The 25359-nt window shown below is 43.1% G+C and overlaps 1 protein-coding gene across 3 annotated transcripts in view; it reads right to left on the reverse strand.

Moving 5' to 3' along the window:
• Positions 1-2308: 2308 nt before the first annotated feature.
• Positions 2309-25359, reverse strand: part of LOC118936481 (guanine nucleotide-binding protein G(o) subunit alpha-like) — a 33208-nt gene continuing 10157 nt past the window's right edge. For 2 of the 3 annotated variants that reach the window (XM_036939153.1, XM_036939154.1), the window contains exons 7-11: positions 18500-18628; positions 13805-13934; positions 13424-13495; positions 9355-9442; positions 2309-2696 (exon numbers count right to left, since the gene is read on the reverse strand). In XM_036939153.1, coding sequence (XP_036795048.1) covers positions 2506-2696; positions 9355-9442; positions 13424-13495; positions 13805-13934; positions 18500-18628 — 610 coding nt within the window. In that variant the 3' untranslated portion in view covers positions 2309-2505. The remainder of the gene's footprint in view (positions 2697-9354; positions 9443-13423; positions 13496-13804; positions 13935-18499; positions 18629-25359) is intronic. The other variant, XM_036939155.1, reaches the window with a different exon arrangement.

Consider the following 25359-nt stretch of genomic DNA (forward strand, 5'->3'; position numbering starts at 1 on the left):
CTCGCCAGAGGTAGCCTGACTGCATTAGGTACCGAGATGAGATCCTCAGACCCCTTGTGAGACCATATGCTGGTGCGGTTGGCCCTGGGTTCCTCCTAATGCGAGACAATGCTAGACCTCATGTGGCTGGAGTGTGTCAGCAGTTCCTGCAAGAGGAAGGCATTGATGAAATGGACTTGCCCGCCCGTTCCCCAGACCTGAATCCAATTGAGCACATCTGGGACATCATGTCTCGCTCCATCCACCAATGCCACGTTGCACCACAGACGGTCCACGAGTTGGCGGATGCTTTAGTCCAGGTCTGGGAGGAGATCCCTCAGGAGACTATACGCCACCTCATCAGGAGCATGCCCAGGCGTTGTATCGAGGTCATACAGGCACGTGGAGGCCACACACACTACTGAGCCTCATTTTGACTTGTTTTAAGGACATTACATCAAAGTTGGATCAGCCTGTAGTGTGGTTTTCCACTTTAATTTTGAGTGACTCCAAATCCAGACCTCCATGGGTTGATACATTTGATTTCCATTGATAATTTTTGTGTGATTTTGTTGTCAGCACATTCAACTATGTAAAGAAAAACGTATTTAATAAGAATATTTCATTCATTCATATCTAGGATGTGTTATTTTAGTGTTCCCTTTATTTTTTGAGCAGTGTATATAGGAAACTTGAGCAGCATTGTGAATTGTAAACCTTGTAAATCGTCAGAAAATTAAAGTGGTTAAAGTGTTTTGATGTGTGCAGAACCTGACGTTACTACTCTTCAGCAGTTTTATAAACAAATAGATTCGCTTCATCTAAATTAAACGTCAGATCATGTCTGACACCATACCCCCCTTCAGACTCCACAAGCCTACGTCCCTGGCTCTCCAACGCGTAAAACGGATCAATCCACACAAGATTCTATCAAGCGAATATGAATCACCCACTCTATCGTAGCCTAGTTGACGAAATGTAAATACGATCACGAGGTCACTATATAAGAGAGGACAGTAAGAAAAAAACATATACCAAGTTGTCATTGGGGTGAAGTTATAGGGAGAAAGGAGCGCAAGAACGAGAACTTCACACAGTGTTCGACATGGAGAGGTCCGTTAAACTTGCTTTAGTAATTGTAGCTATTTCCATGCTGGTTTCTAGCAACCCAACCGAAGCATGGTACAAGCAAGTTTCCGGCCCAAGCTACTACTCGGTGGGCAGAGCATCGGGTTTGCTGTCCGGGATCCGGAGATCACCATATGTTAGGAGGTCCGAGACCGATTCGGTGGCGGACAGCGGAGAGTCTACGGTGAACAGCATCCTCTCGGAACCGAGCAGTCGACTGAATTCGGTCCTTAAATCTATGGTAAGAGGCTATATTTTACATTACTTATGTCCAATTGAGCAATGCGCACCAATGGGTAAAAGTGCTTAAAGGTGCGTAAAAGTTAAACATTGCTCAGGGCACAAGAATAAAAGTAGTTCAATTATGTTTTTTTTGGTAGACTACTTTTATATTTCCAACTGTTTTGACACCCTGAAACTGGATCATCATGAAGGAGCTGTCCATTCAGCACCAGCGCACCACCAAGTAGCCTACAGCCTCTTTATACAGTCAAGTTTGGACTAGATTAGAAAAGGACATATTACAATCAGTTTAAAGTCAAATTGTTATTTTCAAAATCCACATTTTGGGGAAATTAATCTCAAACAGCCACAGGTCTTGAACATCAACGAACTTTCTCGTTAATGTTGCATTATGTTGATTAAAATGTCTTGTTTTTTTCCCAGGCTATTTGTATCAAAGATATCACACCGAATCTGCAGAGCTGCGAACTTGTTCAGGATGGCTCAAGGTTATTTCAATGTAAAGCAGACGTGTTCGTATCGCTCGACTCATTGGACTGTGTGGAAGCATGATCAGCACCGCGAACGTGGATGGACTGATAATGTTCGATGGAAGCGAATGTTTCTCATTTTCACAAATATGGCACAAATGTTGTGAGAATGTCTGTTTTAGCGTACTGTCATGCGCAGTCTGACTACTACTTCCCCTAACGGGTAATACCCGTCTGTTAAATCATATTATGTCATGCATAGCAATGTACATATGTATTCATTTCTTTGTTGAATGAATAAATACATCTTATATTGCACTCAAATGATTTTGCCCTATAGGTCTAAATTAATCCTGCTTCACACATTTGTACAATTCTCACCCAGACACCTATTTGTATGTAAATGTTTTAAGACATTTTTAATGCAAACCACTCAAGCTTGGCATACATCTGCCACTATCTTAAAATAATTACCAAAGACAAGTAAGGCCTGTACATTATTTTATTGAATTAAAACAAAATGTCAACACCAACATGATTATTGAAAAAAAATCCAAATGAGGAATGTCCATCTATATTAGTAAATATTACCTATATTAAATTATATAAAAACAAATATCCATCAATAAAATCTAGAAAGTGTCTTTAAAGGCACTGATGCAGTCAAATGCACCCAGGTCAGGTCTTATAGCAACGAGACCGCCTCCAAGTTCTCCTTGACGATGGTGTCCATGACGACGTGGAAGACCACCCGTACGTTGTGTGTGTCCGTGGCGGTGGTGTAGTGGTGGAAGACAAGCTTGTTGGGGGTCCTGTTGCAGGCCACAAACATGCCAGTGATGTGACGCGAGGCAGCATCCACGTCCCTGTCGGCTCCTGTATAAGGGGACGTAGCAGAGAAGTCCCCTCAGTTGAGTGACATATACCCAATTGAGTTAAGTATACGAGTTGAATTTCAAGTTCAATCTCCCACAACTGCCTGATGGGCTGGCCCATGTTTAAGTGAATTTAGTTTTTTTGTGCTGTGATCATTTGGCTAATGAAGGGGGCCTCAAAAAAATTAAAAGCTGGTGTTACAAATTCTCTGGCAAATATATTTTCTCAGTCCACCCCTGTCCATCTCCATAGGCTTGTAGCTTATTCCATATCATCATCAACTCCATCACACGATTACAAAGACTGACTCTGGTACAAGAGTGCTGTAAGGAAACATGTTTAGTAGCAATCATGCGTCCTAAAAATGAAAAACGGTGAATGTCTGCTGAGCCTTGCTCCTAGATGTATTTTTATAAAGGACTCACAGTATTAGTTAGGTGTGTACATGTTTCAGAATCATGGACAAATTTAAAGGTTTGAAAAAATCCAGTGTCTGGAGATAAATGTCTCATTTAGGCATGATGAACTGAAACTCAGTGAACAAGTGAAATTATGTTCCGTGACAAGTTCACACAAAACAACTTGGTTTTTATAGAGTGGAAAAACAGAGAGAGAACAACCCCTGCAGCTCAACTGAAACACCTCCATTTTAATTACCACACGTCCAGTTCTGAGGGATGAGAGTGAAATATATAAGACTGTTACAGAGCCCTTAGGACCAGAGAGGCTGTGTATAAGTGAGGTGTTATCGGTCTGCCATGATAACCCCCCAGGCAAGACATTCTGGCTCCTGAGTGGCTGTGTCTGAAATGGTGTCGTATAGACCTCTGTTCAGAAGTAGTGCACCATGTAGAGAATAGGGTGCACTTTAAACCCCAGCCATTGTCTTGTACCTTGATACTCCCATTGGGAATGCTATGAGTAGGAGTCCCCTCATGCTGCAGGGGAAAGTGCAGTAGTTCCAGTCTAAAGAATGTGGCAGCGTAAACCGGAATGTGGATTCTGGATGTATGTTGGAGGGGGATTCCCATAGAAAACACAGTAACACAGGAATGCCTGCAAAGAAGGGATTCTCCATATGGAGAAACCAGTCCCAGCTTTAAAATGACATGCAGCCTATAGCCTTTCTAAACACTATATAAATGTAGAACGTATGTCATGCTCTATAAAGGGTTCATACAAGTGGCATAACTGTGTGACAACCACCAATGTCAAATATACCATAACCCACTGTTAAATATTACAAACCTGTGCTTTATAAAAGGGTGGCATAAGCACAGCTTAATAAATCATTCAATTGAGGCTTCACAAAGCATTTATAACATTGTCATGCATCTTGGTAGAGCATTGCAATGTCAGGATAGTGGGTTTGATTCCCAGGACCAGCCATATGTTCAAATGTATGCACGCATGACTAAGTCCCTTTGGATAAAAACGTCTCAATGGCAAAATTATTATATTTCACTAAAACACTTCTAGGACGGCCCAACCGTTTTCCCTCTTCGGTGCATAGCCGATATTGACCTCGACATTTCGCAAAATGACACAGGCTCTAAAGTCCTGTCATGCACAGAAAATGTTAGTAAAGCTTTTTAAAACCATTTCAAATTTGCCTAATTATGATTTTTTTTTGTCTTTCCAAATTCCGCAATTTTTTCCTGGTTTTCCCCTTGTTTTCTTCTCACACTTTAATACAAAAACACTGAACTGCTTAAAACAATGCTTAAACCGAATCAGGGGGTACATTGAGCTCTAAAATATAGAATCATAAAACCAGACATATACAGTGCCTTCGGAAAGTATTCAGACCCCTTGACTTTCCACATTTTGCTAGGTTACATCTTTATTCAAAAATGTATTCAAGTGTTTTTCCCCCTGATCAACACACACAGACAAACCAAAACAGGATTTTAGAAATGTTTGCTAACACTCCCACTGTCTGCCGAATTCTTTTCTCTTGTTTTATTTAATAGGGTTTTGGCACCTCTGAACACTCCTCATTATCACCTTCTATGCAAGCATCCACTCACACACACACACATCCCATTGTTACTTAGATATATATTACTTTCTTTAATAAATATGTTCGTTATTTCTGTCATAAAGTTGGCCTGTTGGGGGAGATTTATGACCCCAATAAATACCTTTCCCCTTTTTCCCCTCTCTACCGATGTGACTATTGAAAATCCCTTTGTTAACAGAGTCTGGGAACATCAAATGGTGGGAAACGGAACCCTATTTGGGTAAACTAACCAGTTGAAAATATGCGTTGGTACTTAATGAATATGATGTCAGATCAGTTGGCGTCAGACATTATTACTGATGATAGGACGACAAACTATCTTGGAAAGTCTACACATTCTAGTTATCAGATTCACATGGAATTGTTGTGCAATTTAAATGTTTAAATATGAAATGTAATTTTAGCTCCTAAGTGAGAGAAATGGTTTTCATGAGTGAACTATGCCCAACTCAGTGGCCCATGTGAACAGACATCGGTTGTAAACTATGAAACACGGCCCTCTCCCCCAACCCTATATAAGCCCCTTCACGAAAATGTAACTTCCTGTTCCAAGGACGTGGACTTGTGGTCCCCGCGTTAAAAAGAAGGTCACCTACAGAACTAAGCCAACATCAGCGTGAGCTCTGGTTGAACGACAAGAACATAACGAAATTAGCATCGAATTTCAACGTGAAGATGACGGTCAACACACCGAAAGGATGAAATTCGACTATACCAGCCAGAATATAGCATGAGCTTAAAAGTATGGCAACTTGGTATGAACTTTGAACTCTTATTCACTAGAGAAGTGATACCCTCTCCGTCCGCTAAACGTGGGCTAGGAGAGGATGGACAGAGTATCCATTCACCACTAGACATTCTTCAGAGGATCAGAGAACCATGCTGGACCACCCCGCCTTCTATCTACGACCAATCTACCGAAGCACAGCTCAGAGTAAATATTGATTGCATTTTCCTTTTTCAAATGGGTGGTTATTTAGAATGCATAAGACACTGTATTTACGATAGCATAGCTGCCTACGGCCCGATAGAGACATAGCTTCTCCCTTTGTTCTTTAGTCTTCCCGCTCTTTCACTCAAACCCAACACCCTTTCTTTGTGTAACCAGCCGTCGTATCCGTTCCTTCCGCTAGGGACGTTTTCCTTGACATAATTTGCAATCAATGTATGATCAATTCTGTGTAGATGTAATTCTGTGTGATTTAGGTATTTAGTAAATAAATAATTAAACCACATTTTGTATTGCTGATTCAACTTGTTAGCCAGGGTTCGTGAAGATAACCAATCATTTACAACTTTCAGATTAAACTAAATAAAGTGATGATTAAATTGACTGCTATTGAGGTAAAAGATTACCAGGTCTTTAAGAGTTTATTCGGAAGATAACAGCTCTAAACATTATTTCTTGGTGCCCCAACATTCTAGTTAATTACATTTACCTGATTAGCTTAATCAGGTAATATTAATTACAGAGAAATTATTTTAAAGAATAGCATGTCAATATCACTTAATCCGGCATAGCCAAAGACACAACATTTCTTTATCTCCCCATCGTCTCCCTCTGTTACAGGGTACGAGCCAGTTCGTAACAGGTGTGACGCGACAAGCTTGGCACACCTGTATTTGGGATGTTGCTCCCACTCTTCTCTGCAGATCCTCTTCAGCTCTGTCGGGTTGGATGGGGAGCTTTGCTACACAGCTATTTTCAGATCTCTCCAGAGATGTTCGATGGGATTCAAGTCTGGGCTTTGGCTGTGCAACTCAAGGACATTGAGACTTGTCTCGAAGCCATTACTTTGCATTGTCTTGGCTGTGTGCTTAGGCTCGTTGGAAGGTGAACCTTGGCCCAAGTCTGAGGTCCTGAGCGCTCTGGAGAAGGATTTCATTAAGGATCTCTGTACTTTGCTCCGTTCATCCATGCCTCGATCCTGACTAGTTTCCCAGTCCCTGCCGCTGATAAACAATCCCACAGTATGACGCTGCCACCACCATGCTTCACCGTAGGGATAGTGCCAGGTTTCCTCCAGACGTGACGCTTGGCATTCAGGCCAAAGAGTTCAATATTTGTTTCATCAGACCAGAGAATCTTGTTTCTCATGCCTTTTGGCTAACTCCCAAGTGATTTTTACTGAGGAGTGGCTGCCGTCTGGCCACTACCATAAAGGCCTAATTGGTGGAGTTCTGCAGATGTGGTTGTCCTTCTGGAATCTTCTCCCATCTCCACAGAGTAACTCTGGAGCAACTCTGGAGCTCTGTCAGTGTAACCATCGGGTTCTTGGTCACCTCCCTGGCCAAGGCCCTTCTCCCGATTGCTCAGTTTGGCTGGGCAGTCAGTTTTAGAAAGAGGTGGTTCAAATGTTCCATTTAAAAAAAATGGAGACCACTGTGCTCTTGGGGACCTTTAAATGGTGCAGAAATTTTTTGGTTCCCTTCCCCAGATCTGTGCCGCGACGCAATCCTGTCTTAGAGCTCTACGAACAAGTCCTTCAAACTCATGGCTAGGATTTGCTCTGACATGAACTGTCAACTGTGGGACCTTATATAGACAGGTGTGTGCCTTTAACTCATGTCCAATGAATTTAATTTACTGGTCTACAATCAAGTTGTAGAAACATCAAGGATGATCAATGGAAACAGGATGGACCTGAGCTCAATTTCAAGTCTCATAGTAAAGGATCTGAACATTTGTGTAAATAGTTATATTCATTTTTAAAAGAATGTGCAAACATTTCTAAAAATCTGTTTTGCTTTGTCATTATGGGGTATTGTGTGTGGATTGATGAGGAATATATTTATTTTAATCCAGTTTAGAATAAGGCTGTAACATAAAATGTGGAATAAGTCTACTTTCAAATGCACTGAATAGCCACCAGGATCCATATTGACCATACAGTTGAAGTCGGAAGTTTACATACACTTAGGTTGAAGTCATTAAAACTCATTTTTCAACCACTCCACAAATTTCTTGTTAATTAACAAACTATAGTTTTGGCAAGTCGGTTAGGACATCTACTTCATGCATGACAAGTAATTTTTCCAACAATTGTATACAGACAGATTATTTCGCTGTGTCACAATTAAAGTGGGTCACACTAGGTTGACTGTGCCTTTAAACAGCTTGGAAAATTCCCCGAAATGATGTCATGGCTTTAGAAGCTTCGGACAGGCTAATTGACATCATTTGAGTCAATTGGAGGTGTACCTGTGGATGTATTTCAAGGCCTACCTTCAAACTCAGTGCCTCTTTGCTTGACATCATGGGAAAATCAAAAGAAATCAGCCAAGACCTCAAAAATACCTGAAGGTACCACGTTCATTTGTACAAACAATAGTATGGAAGTATAATCACCATGGGACCACACAGCCGTCATAACGCTCAGGAAGGCGACGCGTTCTGTCTCCTAGAGATGAACGTTCTTTGGTGCGAAAAGTGCAAATTAATCCCAGAACAGCAAAGGACCTTGTGAAGATGCTGGAGGAAATGGGTACAAAAGCATCTATATCCACAGTAAAATGAGTCCTATATCACCATAACCTAGAAGGCCACTCAGCAAGGAAGAAGCCACTGCTCCAAAACCGCCATAAAAAAGCCAGACTACGGTTTGCAACTGCACACGAGAACAGAGATCGTACTTTTTGGAGAAATGTCCTCTGGTCTGATGAAACAAAAATAGAACTGTTTGGCCATAATGACCCTCGTTATGTTTGGAGGAAAAAGGGGGAGGCTTGCAAGCCGAAGAACACCATCCCAACCGTGAAGCATGGGGGTGGCAGCATCATGTTGTGGGAGTGCTTTGCTGCAGGAGGGACTCTTGCACTTCACAAAATAGATGGCATCATGACGAAGAAAAAATGTGGATATATTGAAGCAAGACATCAGTCAGGAAGTTAAAGCTTGGTCGCAAATGGGTCTTCCAAATGGACAATGACCCCAAGCATACTTCCAAAGTTGTGGCAAAATGGCTTTAGGACAACAAAGTCAAGGTATTGGAGAGGCCATCACAAAGCCCTGACCTCAATCCCATAGAAAATGTGTGGGCAGAACTGAAAAAGTGTGTGCGAGCAAGGAGGCCTACAAACCTGACTCAGTTACACCAGCTCTGTCAGGAGGAATGGGCCAAAATTCACCCAACTTATTATGGAAAGCTTGTGGAAGGCTACCCAAAACGTTTGGTAGCAATGCTACCAAATACTAATTGAGTGTATGTAATCTTCTGACCCACTGGGAATGTGATATAAGAAAAAAAGCTTAAATAAATAATTATATTGTTATTCTGACATGTCACATTCTTAAAATAAAGTGATAATCCTAACTGACCTAAGACAGGGAATTTTTACCAGGATTAAATGTCAGGAATTGTGAAAACTGAGTTTAAATGTATTTGGCTAAGGTGTATGCAAACTTCAACTGTACCCGAAGAATACACACGTGAAGAGAGGTCATTTTATTCTCTTCACAGCTTTATCTAAAAGCAATGGTGTTCGCTAAATCAGCAGAGGAATAAAACAGATTTGCATTATTCCTAAAATAATCAGGCATAATTTTTGACAAGTACATTTCCACATGTTTTTGGATTGACTGACTTGGACAACAGCAAAAACTAACTACAATTGATACCAATATTATTATTTTACCTTTGTAACTAGGGAAGTAGAGTCGCAAATGCCTTCCTGAGTTTAAGATCTTCTCCTGGAAGAGGTCACTTTTGTTCATTAACAGAATCTGAAAAAGATTTGATGACAATACAAAAATATATCATTCTGATAGACTAGAGCTTAATTGCACAAGCATAAATAGCTAAATCAATGTCAACATTTGAACAATTTCTGAGGACAAAGATAATAAAATCAATAAAGCTGCATTTCTAAAAGTAAACCTTTTAACACTATCCCATACATTCCTTCTACTGTGTCACTCCTGACCTATACCAACTCACACTATCCCATACATTCCTTCTACTGTGTCACTCCTGACCTATACCAACTCACACTATCCCATACATTCCTTCTACTGTGTCACTCCTGACCTATACCAACTCACATGACACACAATATCTTCCTAGAAGAGAACCAAAAACACTGATATAGTTTTTCAATTCAGGGTCCACAGCTGGTGTCAAACCTGTGAAAAGCACAGTAACAAATAAACAGTGCATTCAGAAAGTATTCAGACCTCTTCCCCTTTTCCACCGTTACGTTAAAGCCTTATTCTAAAAGGATTTGAAAAAGGTTTTATCCTCCATCTACACACTACCCCATAATGACAAACTGAACAGGTTTAGAAATGTTTACATATTTATAAAAAGAAAAACAAGATATGTTAAAGTATTCAGAGCCTTTGCTATGAGACTCGAAATTGAGCTCAGGTGCATCCTGTTTCCATTGATCATCCTTGAGGTGTTTCTACAACTTGATTGGAGTCCACCTGTGGTAAATTCAATTGATTGGGCATGATTTAGAAAGGCACACTGTCTGTCTTTATAAAAGGTACCACAGTTGACAGTTCAAGTCAGAGCAAAAGCCAAGCCATGAGGTCGAAGACAGAATTGTGTTGAGGTACAGATCTAGGGAAGGGTACCAAAACATTTCTGCAGCATTGAAGGTCCCCAAGAACAGTGGCCTCCATCATTCTTAAATGGAAGAAGTTAGGAACCACCAAGACTGTTCCTAGAGCTGGCCGCCCGGCCAAACTGAGCAATCAGGCGAGGAGGGCCTTGGTCAGGGAGGTGACCGAGAACCCGTTGGTCATTCTGACAGAGCTCCAGAGTTCCTTTGTGGAGATGGGAGAACCTTCCAGAAGAGCAATCATCTCTGCACCACTCCGCAATGAGGCCTTTATGGTAGAGTGGCCAGCCGGAAGCCACTCCTCAGTGACAGATCCTCTGGTCTGATGAACCAAGATTGAACTATTTGGCCTGAATACCAAGCATCATGTCTGGAGAAAACCTAGCACCATCCCTACGTGAATCATGGTTGTGGCAGAATCATGCTGTGAGGAGGTTTTTCAGTGGCAGGGACTGGGAGACTAGTCAGGATCGAGGGAAAGATGAACAGATCAAAGTACAGAGATCCTTGATCAAATCCTGAGCGCTCTGGAGCAGGTTCTCAGACTGGGGCCAAGGTTCACCTTTCAACAGGACAACGAGCCTAAGCACACAGCCAAGACAACGCATGAGTGGCTTCGGGACAAGTCTGAATGTTCTTGAGTGGCCCAGCCAGAGCCTGGACTTGAACCCGATTGAACATCTCTGGAAAGACCTGAAAATAGCTGTGCAGCGACGCTCCCCATCCAACCTGACAAAGCTTGAGAGGATCTGCAGAGAATAAATGGGAGAAACTCCCCAAATGCAGGTGTGCAAAGCTTGCAGAGTCATACACAAGAAGATTGGAGGCTGTGATCACTGCCAAAGGTGCTTAAACAAAGTCCTGAGTAAAGGGTCTGAATACTTATGTAAATGTGATTTCAGTTTATTTTTAATACATTTGAAAAAAATTATAAAAACAGTTTTTGCTTTCTCATTATGGGGTAGTGTGTGTTGATTGATGTGGGGGGAAAAACAACAATTGAATCAATTTTAGAGTAAGGCTGTAATGTATCAAAATGTGGAAAAAGGGGACTGAATACTTTCCAAATGCACATCATTAGCTTGTAAGAGAGAAAGAGATACCAGTAACATAACCTAAAAAGGTGAAAGACAAGAGAAATTAGTTGGGAGGTTGTCTGTTGTAGGGCATGGCCAGACACCAAAAATAAGACTTTACTGAGTTACAGTTCATAAGGAAATCAGTCAATTGAAAAGCCTTCATTAGGCCCAAATCTATGGATTTCACATGTGCATCTGTTGGTCACAGATACCATAAAAAAATGTGGGCGTGGATCAGAAAACCAGTCAGTATCTGGTGTGAGCACCATTTGCCTCAAGCAGAGTTACAAATCTCCTATACATAGAGTGGATCAGGCTGTTGATTGCAGCTTGTGGAATGTTATCCCACTCCTCTTCAATGGCTGTGTAAAGTTGCTGGATATTGGCGGGAACTGGAACACGCTGTTGTACACATCAATCCACAGCATCCCAAACATGCTTAATGGGTGACATGTTTGAGTATGCAGGCCATGGAAGAACTGGGACATTTTCAGCTTCCAGGAATTTTGTACAGATCCTTGCAACATGGGGCCGCGCATCATCATGCAAACATGAGGTGAAACATGAGGTGATGGCGGCAGATGAATGGCACGACAATGGGCCTCAGGATCTCGTCATGGTATCTGTGCATTCAAATTGCCATCGATAAAATGCTATTTTCTTTGTTGTCTATAGCTTTTGCCTGCTCATACCATAAACCCACCACCACCATAGGGCACTGTTCACAACATTGACATCAGCAAAACGCTCGCCCACACAATGCCATACACGTGGTTTGCAGTTGTGAGGCTGGTTGGACGCACTGCCAAATTCTCTATAACGTTGGCTTGTGGTAGAAAAATGAACATTCAATACTCTGGCAACAGCTCTGGTGGACATTCCTGCCGTCAGCATGCCAATTGCACACTTGATCAAAACTTGAGACATCTGTGGCATCACGTTGTGTGACAAAACTGCACTTTTTAGAGTGGCCTTTTATTGTCCACAGCACAAGATGCACCTGTATAAAGATCATGCTGTTTAATCAGCTTCTTGGATATGCCACACCCGTAGATGGATTATCTTGGTAAAGGAGAAATACTCACTGTAAATACATTTGTACACAACATGAGAGAAAAGCTTTTTGTGCACATGGAACGTTTCTGGGATTTTTTATTTCAGTTCATGAAACTTGGGACCAACACTTTACATGTTGCGTTTATATTTTTGTTGAGTGTAATTAACGACAGAAAACTGATTATGACTCACACATCCACAGTCCAAACGTCTTTTAAAACCTTTTACAGTCTAAACGAGACAAATTAAAACAAGCTCGTTACACGCTTTTTATAAACAGTCCTCCCGGCCTCAGAGCTGAACTGAGATCACCTCAATTATGACCCTTGTGTGGTAATTGCCTGTGTCTGAGGCAATTAGAGGCAGTTGTGCCGCCTGCGGCTGGCTGGGCAGAGGTGGTTAGCAGGAGGCACTCTGGGGACTCCATGGGCTTTAATTACATCCACTGGGTTGCCCTCAGCAGGTCACAGCGTTGTGCTTTTATTTAACCTTTATTTATACAGCTCAGTCAATTAAACACCATGATGCGATGGCGACATGTTTGAACGCTGTGGAAAGTTCAGAAGGAGCCGTGTCATGTGGAACAGAAAGGCCTCTCGGACGTGTAGAAGAAGGAATCATGTCAGCTCCATATGTGATATGCCTGAACGTGGCCCTGGGCTCTGCCACACCGCATAGACAGCCCCAACATCAAGCACGTGACATTGGGAGTACAGGAAGATGTTTCCTCTAAAACCACATAATTTCTCCCCATAATTGAAATAAGGTAAGAATTGGGTGGTAGGCTAATCTGATGCTAGATCTGTCAACAAGGGCAACTTCTACCTGCAGCTGAATGTGGGTAACTGGAAGTGGCCAGAGGAGAAACCCTCACCTTGATTGAGTGTGTAATGGTTTTACTTAAGAGTGACAATGTTTGGGAAAGGCAATCTGTTCAGAGGACTGTGTTATGGCAGACATTTGTTAAGTAGGTGTTGTCAGACAATCTCCATGTGAAAACTTACCAATGAGGTACTTCTGAAAACTATGTTGGTGCAGATGGAGGTAAAGAGTTCAAGGCTCTCTTGTAGCCGGTTCTAAGAGGGAGAAAGAGAGAACAGAGAGAGATTTGAACAGAGCGAGCGAGACAGATAAAAGGGGGGGATGAAGAAAATCAATGATACTGGACATAAAAGATCTAAACAAAGTTTCACTCAATCTGTCAGCTTCAAATATTAGATGGTACCATACACAGCTTTAGGCCATTCTACTGGTTTGATACATTGTTCTGACGTAGAGAAGGTACTGTAGGGTACACAACATCCCCCTCTACTTTTTAATCAAAGCTGAGACTGAACAGCTCCAACTCCCTTACCTTCTGCTAAATGGTATCTACTATCTATTACCATAGAGCGGTCCTCCGTCAGGGTCATGTCGTAGTCACTGAGCGCCACAACAAACAGCACGGCCCGGACACAGTCAAAGTAGCTGAGCCACTTCCTCCTCTTGGTCCGCTGGCCGCCCACATCATACATCCTGTAGGTAGGCAGACAGACAACTTTACTCACAACTTAGAGACATGAGGTGACAACACAAATTAACAGGCTACAGCTTCTGGTGTCAATCATTTCATTTCCAAAGACTTGTAAAATATGTACATCACCCTCCACGGGGGATATTGTAAGTTTGAGGTTGAAAAGGTTGAAAGCACTGAAGCAAAACACCATAAATAGTGTATGAACAATGGACAGACTTCATGTAACTGATGTAAAGCTGAAGAAAGATTTGACAGATTGGTACAGTCACTTGGGGAGAGAGTTATTGGCAGCAGTGGCCAGATGCAACATGTGGTAAGAAAAACAATATTTATTTAATGTCGTTGTTAACAGAACTTCAATGTCACTAATTATATCCTGTGTCATCTTGAAATGTGATCAACATCAATGAAGCAAAATAACTTACAGATCCATTCAAATGCATGAAAATAGTTCAGAATGTTGAACATAATTGACTGGAAAAATAAACAATAACTTCACACCCGCCCATCACAAATGTTTCCAACTTCCACATTTCATTGATTTGTCCTTCTGTCCACACAAGGTGTCAGGCACAAGGGAAATGAGTTCCAAAATCAATGGGATTCTGGAAGACGCTGTCGTACACGTCAATCCAAAGCATCCCAAACATGCTCAATGGATGACATGTCTGGTGAGTACGCAGGCCATGGAAGAACTGGGACATTTCTCATCTTCCAGGAATTGTGTACAGATACTTGAGACATGGGGCTGTGCATTATCATGGCGAAACATGAGGTGGAGTTATGGCAAGACAATATCAGGATCTCGTCACAGTATCTCTGTACATTCAAATTGCCATCGATAAAATGCAATTGTGTTCGTTATCCGTAGCTTACGTCTGTCCATACCATGAACCCACCACCACAGGGCACTATTCACAACGATGACATCAGCAAACCGCTCGCCCACATGACGCCATACATTTGGTCTGCGGTTGTGAGGCTGGCTGGACGTACTGCCAAATTCTCTGAACATTGAATTCTCTGGCAACAGCTTTGGGTGGACATTCCTGCAGTGAGCATGCCAACTGCACCCTTCCTCAAATGTTGAGACATCAGTGCCATTGAATTGTGACAAAACTGTACATTTTAAAGTGGCCTTTTATTGTCCCCAGCACAAGGTGGACCTGTGTAATGATCATTCTGTTTAATCAGCTTCTTGATATACCACACCTGTCAGGTGGATGGATTCTTTTGGCAAAGGAGAAACACTCACTAACAGGGATGTAAACAAATATGTGCACACAATGAGAAATAAGCTTTTTGTGCATATGGAACATTTCTGTGATCTATTTTTGTTCAGACTATATTACACCCAGCACCACCAGCAAACACTGAAGCACAGGAATAGGCCTACTGTACTCCAGTCTCTAGGGATTAACAACAAGATAGTAGCAGTCTGGTCCCTTATTGTACGTGCTGTAACCAACAACTGAGTATTGTCTAAAGCACATGGAGTAGGAGTAGAGCATTCTGGGTAAAACATTTAAACTCTCGAACTGGAAAAGTAGTATTCCATGTTGAATCCCTATGAAACTCAGGGTCTTGGTGACACAGGTCATTGTGATAGTGACCAACCTGCATCTGATGGTCGCCAGGAGTGTGATTACACTACCCTTGTCAGATACTTTGTGTCTTTGGGGTCACATTTTGTTTTAAAACCGGGCAGTGCAAAGATAGCCTGGTCCCATACGGCATACAACTCTTCCATTGGTGTCATGTCATACAATGAACAAACACACAACACAGAGAGGAGTTAGCTAATTACTGGACTACCAGGCTACAGCAGCAATCCCTGAGATAACAGTCATTGAGGTAGAGTATTTTTGGAACCATTACAAGACTGCTACATGACTGGGTCTCTGTCGTGATGAGAAAAAATAAAAGTTGACATTTAATGTTGCTGAAGTTCTGTTTCACAACCAACTGTATCCACGTCTAATACCTGGTAGTGTCATTGATCATGGTTCTATGTGGAATACACAAGAGTGGAGCTGAAGCATGATGCCATGACGTGTTCAGCAGGCTGGAGCACAATACAAGGAGAATCAATACAAGGAGAATCAGCACAAGGAGAATCAGCACAAGGAGAATCAGCACAAGGAGAATCAGCACAAGGAGAATCAGCAAGGAGAGAAGGGGTGTGGAGGGGATTTCGTGGCCATTAGGAGGAAACCTCTTGCTATTCCTTCTCTCTCAGAAGCACAGAGAGAGCGAGCGCATGAGTGAGGGACATCAATATCTCATAGGTCTGATTCATTCCTCAGTATGCCGCCTCCCTTGCAGCTGTGAGGGGGTGTCTGCTAGCACTCCTCAGGCACCCCTTGCTAAGTCGTGAGAAGGGCCAGATGGGGCCACCATGGGACATTAGAGCCCAGAGAGTAGGGAAATCAGCAGGGCTGGTTTATAACCCAACCCCTTCCCACCCTGGAGATCAGCACGCTCCTTTTGTGTACCAAGACACTTTGGGAAAAGTGCAGTCCAACAAATGATTTTGATAATCAGAAGGCATACTCAACTGTTTACTACACTGAAACACTACATTTGTTTTTCAGTCAAACAGAAGCCCTGCTCTTGGTTTGCTATAAAGCTGAAGGATAGAGCTGGTGAAATGTAACCACTCAAGTTCATAGATGGAACTTGAGCTGCACAAATCCATCCCCACTTTTTTAAAATTGTTTTTCAATGGGCACACTCATTTTGCAAGCGGGGAATAATATTTCACCCCCGGCTCTACAGTACTCATTACAATGGCAAACTCCACCTACACTGCCCACGTAGGCATCCCCTGGCTATCGTGAAACATTTGGCCACATTCATCATTCAATAAGACCAATTGAATAAGACAGAAAAACATTTGACTGTGAAGTTAAAGGCATTGATATTGCATGGAGATTTCAAGAAATGTCATGCAGATGTAAGGGGATTTGATTTAAACGCATACATTTAATTATTGAAGAAATTAAACCGAGGGGGGTTTGGAAATTAGGGGTTTGGAAATTAGGGGTTTGGAAATTAGGGGGTTGGAAATTAGGGGTTTGGAAATTAGGGGTTTGGAAATTAGGGGGTTGGAAATTAGGGGGTTGGAAATTAGGGGTTTAGAAATTAGGGGTTTGGAAATTAGGGGTTTGGAAATTAGGGGTTTGGAAATTAGGGGTTTGGAAATTAGGGGTTTGGAAATTAGGGGGTTGGAAATTAGGGGGTTGGAAATTAGGGGGTTGGAAATTAGGGGTTTGGAAAAGTAAAAAGAAATACATGGTTCCATAGAAAACACAAAACTAAAACTCTATTAGCATCATATAAACTAGAATATTACCAATAGAGTACAAAAATGCCTTAATTTTCTTAGCTACCTTCATCCATTTATGCAATTTTGTGCCCTTTGTCCATGGCATCACATTGTGGGAACAAAGTTCTATGGCTGCGGTATGATTCACTAAGTTTCACCCACCCCTCCATGTCACAGCAAGCCGAGCCGAGCCGAGCCAAGCCAAGCCAAGCCAAGCCAAAAAAGAACAAAGATTAATTAATGGCTCTGAGGAAGGTGTCTGACAAGCCAAATATCTTCATTTCTGTTTGCCCCTGTAGTACATATTAAAATCACGGTAGACATCCGAGTGATCCTTTTATTTTTCTAGGAATAGTCCCGTCGTGCCCAACGGTCATTTTTGTAGTCACGCTGGGGTGGAGCACGTCTGGGTACGCTTGCAGTTATGAATTCAAGCCTCTGGAAAACAGTACTGCATGTTGGGAAAGTGGTTCCCATCGGTTAGAACTAGAATACATGACATTCTCTTATGGCGTGATAGTGATTCACCGACAATCTTCCTGCACAGTTCTCCTCTCTGCGCATCAGGAGACCAAGAAGCCAGAAAAACTGTGACAACTTGTCTGAAGCCATTTTTACAATCACACACAGCTGAAACACCAGACTTACACAGAGGCTTCTTATACACATATGTGAGGCGAAGAGGGGACATCGTCTTGATACTACAACAGTTTACTAGAATGAGCCAATACAGAATATTCTATTGGTTTGAGATGAAGCACTATGGACATTCATAATGCTCATTTGAAAATGGTCATACTCAAGGAACCATAAGATGACGATCACCAGAGGAAGTTGGCAAGCAGAATTATTTTTGAAATATCACCCCGTCGCCTGTAATCATGTAGTGTTGTCAGTATGACGCCGACCTGCTCTAAACAGCCATACCACAAACCCCTTCACAACACCACCCACAGATATAACACTATGACACTGAACTGAGAATGTATGATCACACAGAATATTTTCTCAAGGTATCAATGGGTGTCATTGTCTTATGACATATGGCGTCATTATAACAGAGTTGTTAGTTATACTCTGAAGTAAGACAAAGGTGTACATTTGTTATAAAGAACATATGCAAAATAACATTTAGAAAGCACGATGAATGTATTGAACAAGATTCATGGGTAGATGAATTATGGACTGGTTTAGACAAGGCAATTCTCACATGAGCCAGTGAAAACCATTCCTTACCTGAAAACCATGTGATTGGCTGGAAACTGAGTCTCGATGATTCCGGAGGTTCGCACTCTCACCCGCAGGACGTCCGCCTCAGTGGGAATGTATCTGGGAGAGATGATCCGACTTATGTTCTCAAAGAAACTGGGAAAGGCAGACGGAGGAAACGACAGTCAAAAGAAACAAAAACAGCTTTAAGACTGTAAATGGTTTAACTGAAGAACATAAATCAGACAATGTTGATTTAAAAAAAATACCAACATGGTGAATTATGTTCAAAATTATATTTTATTGATGCATTAATCAGTGCATAACGGAGTAAAAATAAAATTACTACATTGAGATTACACTCCACATGTTTGCAGTCACTTAGAAATGTCCTTGTTTATGATCGAAAAGCTCAACTGGCAGCTTCATTAAATAGTACCCGCAAAACACCGGTCTCAACATCAACAGTGAAGAGGCGACTCCAGGATGCTGGCCTTCTAGGCAAAGTTCCTTCTCATACAAGACACTAATGTACTTGTCCTCTTGCTCAGTTGTGCACCGGTGCCTCCCACTCCTCTTTTGCTGTTCTGTGAAGGGAGTAGTACACAGCGTTGTACAATATCTTCAGTTTCTCGCATGGAATGGCCTTCATTTCTCAGAACAAGAATAGACTGACGAGTTCCCAAGTAAGTAAGTCTTTGTTTCTGGCCATTTTGAGCCTGTAATCATACCCACAAATGCTGATGCTCCAGATACTCTAGTGTAAAGGCGGCCAGTTTAATTGCTTCTTTAAAATCAGAACAGTTTTCACCTGTGCTAACATAATTGCAAAAGGGTTTTCTAATGATCAATTAGCCTTTTAAAATTAGAAACTGATTAATTAACACAACGTGCCATTGGAACACAGTGATGGTTGCTGATAAATGGGCCTCTGTACGCTTATGTAGATATTCCATTAAAAAATCTGCCGCTTCCAGCTACAATAGTCATTTACAACATTAAAAAATGTCTACACTGTATTTCTGATCAATTTAATGTTTTAAAATGGACAAAAAAAAAAAAAAAAAAGTACCTTTCTTTCAAAAACAAGGACATTTCTAAGTGCCCCCAAGCCTTTGAACGGTAGTGTATGTAAAAGTGATGAGTTGTATGAGTATATGGTCTCCGAGGCAGTTTAATGAGTAACTTGTACTGAGCGACAGAGAGACAGAGATGGGAGAGATATAACTAAATTAAGCAGTCATTTGAGAGTGTGGGAGATCAGAGGACAGTCCAAGTGGCTAGCTAGGTGGGATCCACCACCAGATGACAGTCCACCAAGTGGCTAGCTAGGTGGGATCCACCACCAGAGGACAGTCCACCAAGTGGCTAGCTAGGTGGGATCCACCACCAGAGGACAGTCCAAGTGGCTAGCTAGGTGGGATCCACCACCAGAGGACAGTCCACCAAGTGGCTAGCTAGGTGGGATCCACCACCAGAGGACAGTCCACCAAGTGGCTAGCTAGGTGGGATCCACCACCAGAGGACAGTCCACCAAGTGGCTAGCTAGGTGGGATCCACCACCAGAGGACAGTCCAAGTGGCTAGCTAGGTGGGATCCACCACCAGAGGACAGTCCACCAAGTGGCTAGCTAGGTGGGATCCACCACCAGAGGACAGTCCACCAAGTGGCTAGCTAGGTGGGATCCACCACCAGAGGACAGTCCACCAAGTGGCTAGCTAGGTGGGATCCACCACCAGAGGACAGTCCAAGTGGCTAGCTAGGTGGGATCCACCACCAGAGGACAGTCCACCAAGTGGCTAGCTAGGTGGGATCCACCACCAGAGGACAGTCCACCAAGTGGCTAGCTAGGTGGGATCCACCACCACTGGACAGTCCACCAAGTGGCTAGCTAGGTGGGATCACCAAGTGGCTAGCTAGGTGGGATCCACCACCAGAGGACCAGCATTCTAATCTAGGTGATCAGACAAACGTCCACACAAAAAATAATTCCGTGAGAGATGCTTTGTGTTGAACGTGTTCATAGAAAACTTACGTCATCCGTAGGATCCACAGGGACTTGAGTCAGAAGATGTCCATAGTGATAAGGGACAGTCAAAAACATCAAAAAACTGTGGATGGTGTTAAAACACACCAAGCCTTAGGGAAATGACCCGTCTTTACAATTTGTAATTATAAAGCATGTTCCGTGTCAACACACCTTCACTCATTGTATGCAAATCAGGTTCATGAGACATATCAACGCTAGCTTCTTACTGGAATACTTTGAAGGTATAACGTCATAGCTGTGTTACCATAGTCTGACTGTTTCAGCAGAGCTCTAAAAGCCAAGTCCATAAGAGAGAACTCATCATTAGAACACGTCAAAACAACAAGTCACTTCTCATGCCACAATAAAACAGGTACAGACAACCATTAGAAGAGAAAGGCCAAATGAGTAGTGTTGATCTAAGGGGGAGGAATAACATGACATATTGGAGCTGACCTTTTGATCACACAGCAATTAGCACTTTTCACAAAGCAACACACAAGCTGGCGCAGTAGAGAATGTCACGAAGCGCTGTAAAGTGATACCTCCAGGGTGAGACGGAGAGGTTCCCGCCAACCACCTTCCTACCCACCCACGCTGCACTACACCGCCACGAGCCAGGCATTCCAGACATTCCGGTCCAGTCTCATTGTGTCATCCACCAAGTATGCACACCCCCTCCCTCCCTCCCTCCATTCCTTCTGCCCTCACACCCACCCCCTCCCTCCCTTCTGCCCTCACACCCACCCGCTCCCTCCCTCCCGCCCTCACACCCACCCGCTCCCTCCCTCCCTTCTGCCCTCACACCCACCCACTCCCTCCCTCCCTCCCTTCTGCCCTCACACCCACCCCCTCCATTCCTTCTGCCCTCACACCCACCCCCTCCCTCCCTCCATTCCTTCTGCCCTCACACCCACCCCCTCCCGCCCTCACACACCCACCCCCTCCCTCCCTCCTTCCCTTCTGCCCTCACACACACCCACCCCCTCCCTCCCTTCTGCCCTCACACACACCCCCTCCCTCCCTTCTGCCCTCACACCCACCCCCTCCCTCCCTTCTGCCCTCACACACCCACCCCCACCCTCCCTTCTGCCCTCACACACCCACCCCCTCCCTCCCTTCTGCCCTCACACACATCCACCCCCTCCCTCCCTCCCTTCTGCCCTCACACACATCCACCCCCTCCCTCCCTCCCTTCTGCCCTCACACACGCCCACCCCCTCCCTCCCTCCCTTCTGCCCTCACACACACCCACCCCCTCCCTCCCTTCTGCCCTCACACACACCCACCCCCTCCCTCCCTTCTGCCCTCACACACACCCACCCCCTCCCTCCCTTCTGCCCTCACACACACCCACCCCCTCCCTCCCTTCTGCCCTCACACACATCCACCCCCTCCCTCCCTCCCTTCTGCCCTCACACACACCCACCCCCTCCCTCCCTTCTGCCCTCACACACATCCACCCCCTCCCTCCCTTTTGCCCTCACACACACCCACCCCCTCCCTCCCTCCCTGCTCATTTCTGTAACAAAAGTGTGTAGGCATGTAAGCTGTCATGTATAACCTCTTGGACAGTCTTAATACTTCAAATGGCTTCCTCTCCTCATCACCTTCCCTTCATGACTACCAGTGAGTGAAAGGACAGGAAAGGTTTCCATTATATTGCTTTCACCTGAAATGACCTGTGAGATCAGTGATCGGCAGAGGAGAGAAGACCAGAAAAAAAAACTGAGCCTTTGAGTCCATCAGTTCAGTCAATCATAATTTCCTCCCTTCACATCCAGAGGAAGTCAAAGTGTGTCACGACCGTCTGATCTGCCAATTCATGTGGAAGAGATCAATTAGAACAGGTGGTCTAACAGACAGAGGACGGACAGGGGAGAGAGCTGGGACAGAGGTAATCCTTAGTCATACCAAGGGTGTCTGAAATGGAACCCTAAACCCTAGTGACTACAGGGTTCTGATCTAAAAGTGGTGCACTCTAAAGGGAATAGGGTACTGTCATGACGTTGGCCTCTTTGGGTATAGCAACTCCATCCCCCTCTCCCTGCCTCCCCCTTGCCTCCTTCAACTAGGCTGCTGTGGTCAGAGGTCGTAAATTCCTGAGAAGACCTCATGGACAGTTAGAGAGTCGTTTTTCATGGAGAACAAAGGAAATCCTTCCACCTCACAGAACTTGAGGTACGAACAAATTTCATGTACCGGAGAAAGTATAAAAGATCGGTGAAGAATCCAGCTACGAACTGGTCCGTTTGTCACAACTTGGGAAGTTCATGGGAGACGGTGTGGCCACATTACCAAAACGCTGTTTATATAATAGTCTCAGATATGAGGTTTACATCTAATTGTTGTATAAGATGAATGAGTGAGTATGATACTGTTTGTATAATTGTGTAATATGATTGTGGACTGTTTAATGAAGAAAAATACAATTCCCTTTTGATTTGAACTAAATCAGAGGACCGCCCCTGAGCCCAGTTAGGGTCAGACATCCTGGGACAGCCCTTTTCTGCCATTCCGAATAAAACCCAAATTTGATAAATTATCCGCAGTTTCTCTCAATCACAGGAGTACAAAGGTTGTAGACCATTGCTGAATCTTAACCATACCACATGGTTAAACTCTTAGACTATCAATACCGATAGAATGAGAACAAGTCTTTGATAGTAATTACTAGTCTGCAGCTAGGAATTCAGTATCATTGAACGTGAAGAACGACAACCGCCGAAACATCCATCTATAACGAATGTCACTGAACTATCCCTTCTAAACAAGACGGAGAGAGAGAGCGAGCGAGAGACTGACAATTCAACGAAAGACGAACTTGATCGCGCAGTAACTAATTACAGAGACTCTTTGATAAAAACTATCAGTCTTCAGTTAATGATAGTAAAGACACGACAGTACCATTTCAGATGCAGACAGACTCTCTATTGACATGTGAGTCCATCAAGAACTGCAACACCACTGGGTTTTTCACGCACAACAGTTCCCTGTGTTTATCAAGAATGGTCCACCACAGATGGACATCAGCCAACTTGACAACATTGGAGTCAACATGGGCCAGAATTCCTGCAGAACGCTTTTGACACCTTGTAGAGTCCATGCCCTGACAATTTGAGGCTGTTCTGTGGGCAAAAGGGGGTGCAACTCAAAATTAAGAAGGTGTTCCTAATGTTTTGTACACCCTGTGTGTGTGTGTGTGTGTGTGTGTCTGGTGTCTCAATTGTATAGTGTGAGGGCAGCGTACCACCCTGCATTCCTCTGCTGGCTTGCCTCTGAAGCTAAGCAGGGTTGGTCCCTGGATGGGAGACCAGTAGCCCTTTATCATGACTCAGTTCTATTACATTACACATAAGTCATTAGATGAAGGCATCTTCTGTAGGGGGGAGTTGTGTTAAGATCTGCGACACTCGGTCTGAACATTAACATGTCGCTTGCAGTAAGGCTTTGGAAGCAAAAGGAACTTCTTTCATGTTAGCAATAAATCATTTTTCCAAAATCAAAAGGTTCAATTGATACACACCTTTATATGGTTAGGGTTCCCACACGGCCATATTTTCATGTTACCGCGCTTGTTTACAGAAAAAAACAGAGTGGACTAACTGTGCTATTTAGCTCTCTGCATCTCCGAACACCTGTTTGTAAACAGAAGACCACAAGGATCCTGGGACCTGCAGTCACTTTAACGATACCTACATGTACATACTACCTCAATAAGCCTAACAGGTATATATAGCCTAGTATAGTATATATATATATAGTATATAGCCTTGCTACTCTTTTTTCAAATGTATTTTTACTGTTTTATTTCTTTACTTACCTACACACTTTTTTTGCTTTTTGGCACTATTGGTTAGAGCCTGTAAGTAAGCATTTCACTGTAAGGTCTACACCTGTTGTATTCGGCGCACATGACAAATAAACTTTGATTTGATTTGATTAACATGTCACAATTTTTTTATTTTTTTTTAAATGTCCCCTGCAACTGTCCCCCTACAGTAAGTGTTATTATTGTGATGTGAAAGTGGAAGCATTTATGTTTCTAGAACTGTGCCGCAACTGAGAATCAATTCACGTTTAGATGGAATATTTGGCTGTTTTGGCTTCTAGAGCCAATTCACCCTTTAAACAGAACATGTTTGGACTGAGGAGTAATGTTAGGCTCCTTTAATCCATTATTGGGCTAGGAGAACAGATGTTGCAGGGCCAGTAGGAGGCACTCTTACCTCTGGTCTAAAAAAGATCAATGCCCCAAGGCAGTGACCGAGACATTGCACTGAGTAGGGATCTGTCTTTTGAATGGAATATTAAAACGGGTGTCCTGACTCTGTCTTCACTAAATATTCCCATGGCATTTATTGTTAAGAGTAGGGGGGGGGGGGGTTAACCGCGGTGTCCTGGCTAAATTTACAATCTGGCCCTCATTCTATCATGGTCACCTAATCATCCCAAGCTTCCAATTGACTAATTCATTTCCCCCCCTTCTCTCCCATGTAACTATTCCCCAGATCATTGCTGTAAATGCGAATGTTCAGTCAACTTACCTGGTAAAATAAGGGCACATTATATTAAATTGTTTTTTTATCAAATAAAACTCACAACATCAGTATGAAACATAACTAAAGAGAGCAGAATGCTACTGCCGTTAACCCAAACCCACATCATCATAATCCACACTTCACTTGAACAACACCCCATTCAGCAAAGGTAATGTCCCTGAAAACAAGGCATAAAGAGGCACTAAATTGAGATTTGATGACACTTGAAACAAAATGACGTAAAAACCCGACGCGCTTCACATGAAGCGCCTAATAGTGTCCTCCCCAAGGACGTGGTGCTATGTCCCATCACATCA

This window comes from Oncorhynchus mykiss, chromosome 12 (genome assembly GCF_013265735.2).
Source record: "Oncorhynchus mykiss isolate Arlee chromosome 12, USDA_OmykA_1.1, whole genome shotgun sequence".
NCBI lineage: Eukaryota > Metazoa > Chordata > Actinopteri > Salmoniformes > Salmonidae > Oncorhynchus > Oncorhynchus mykiss.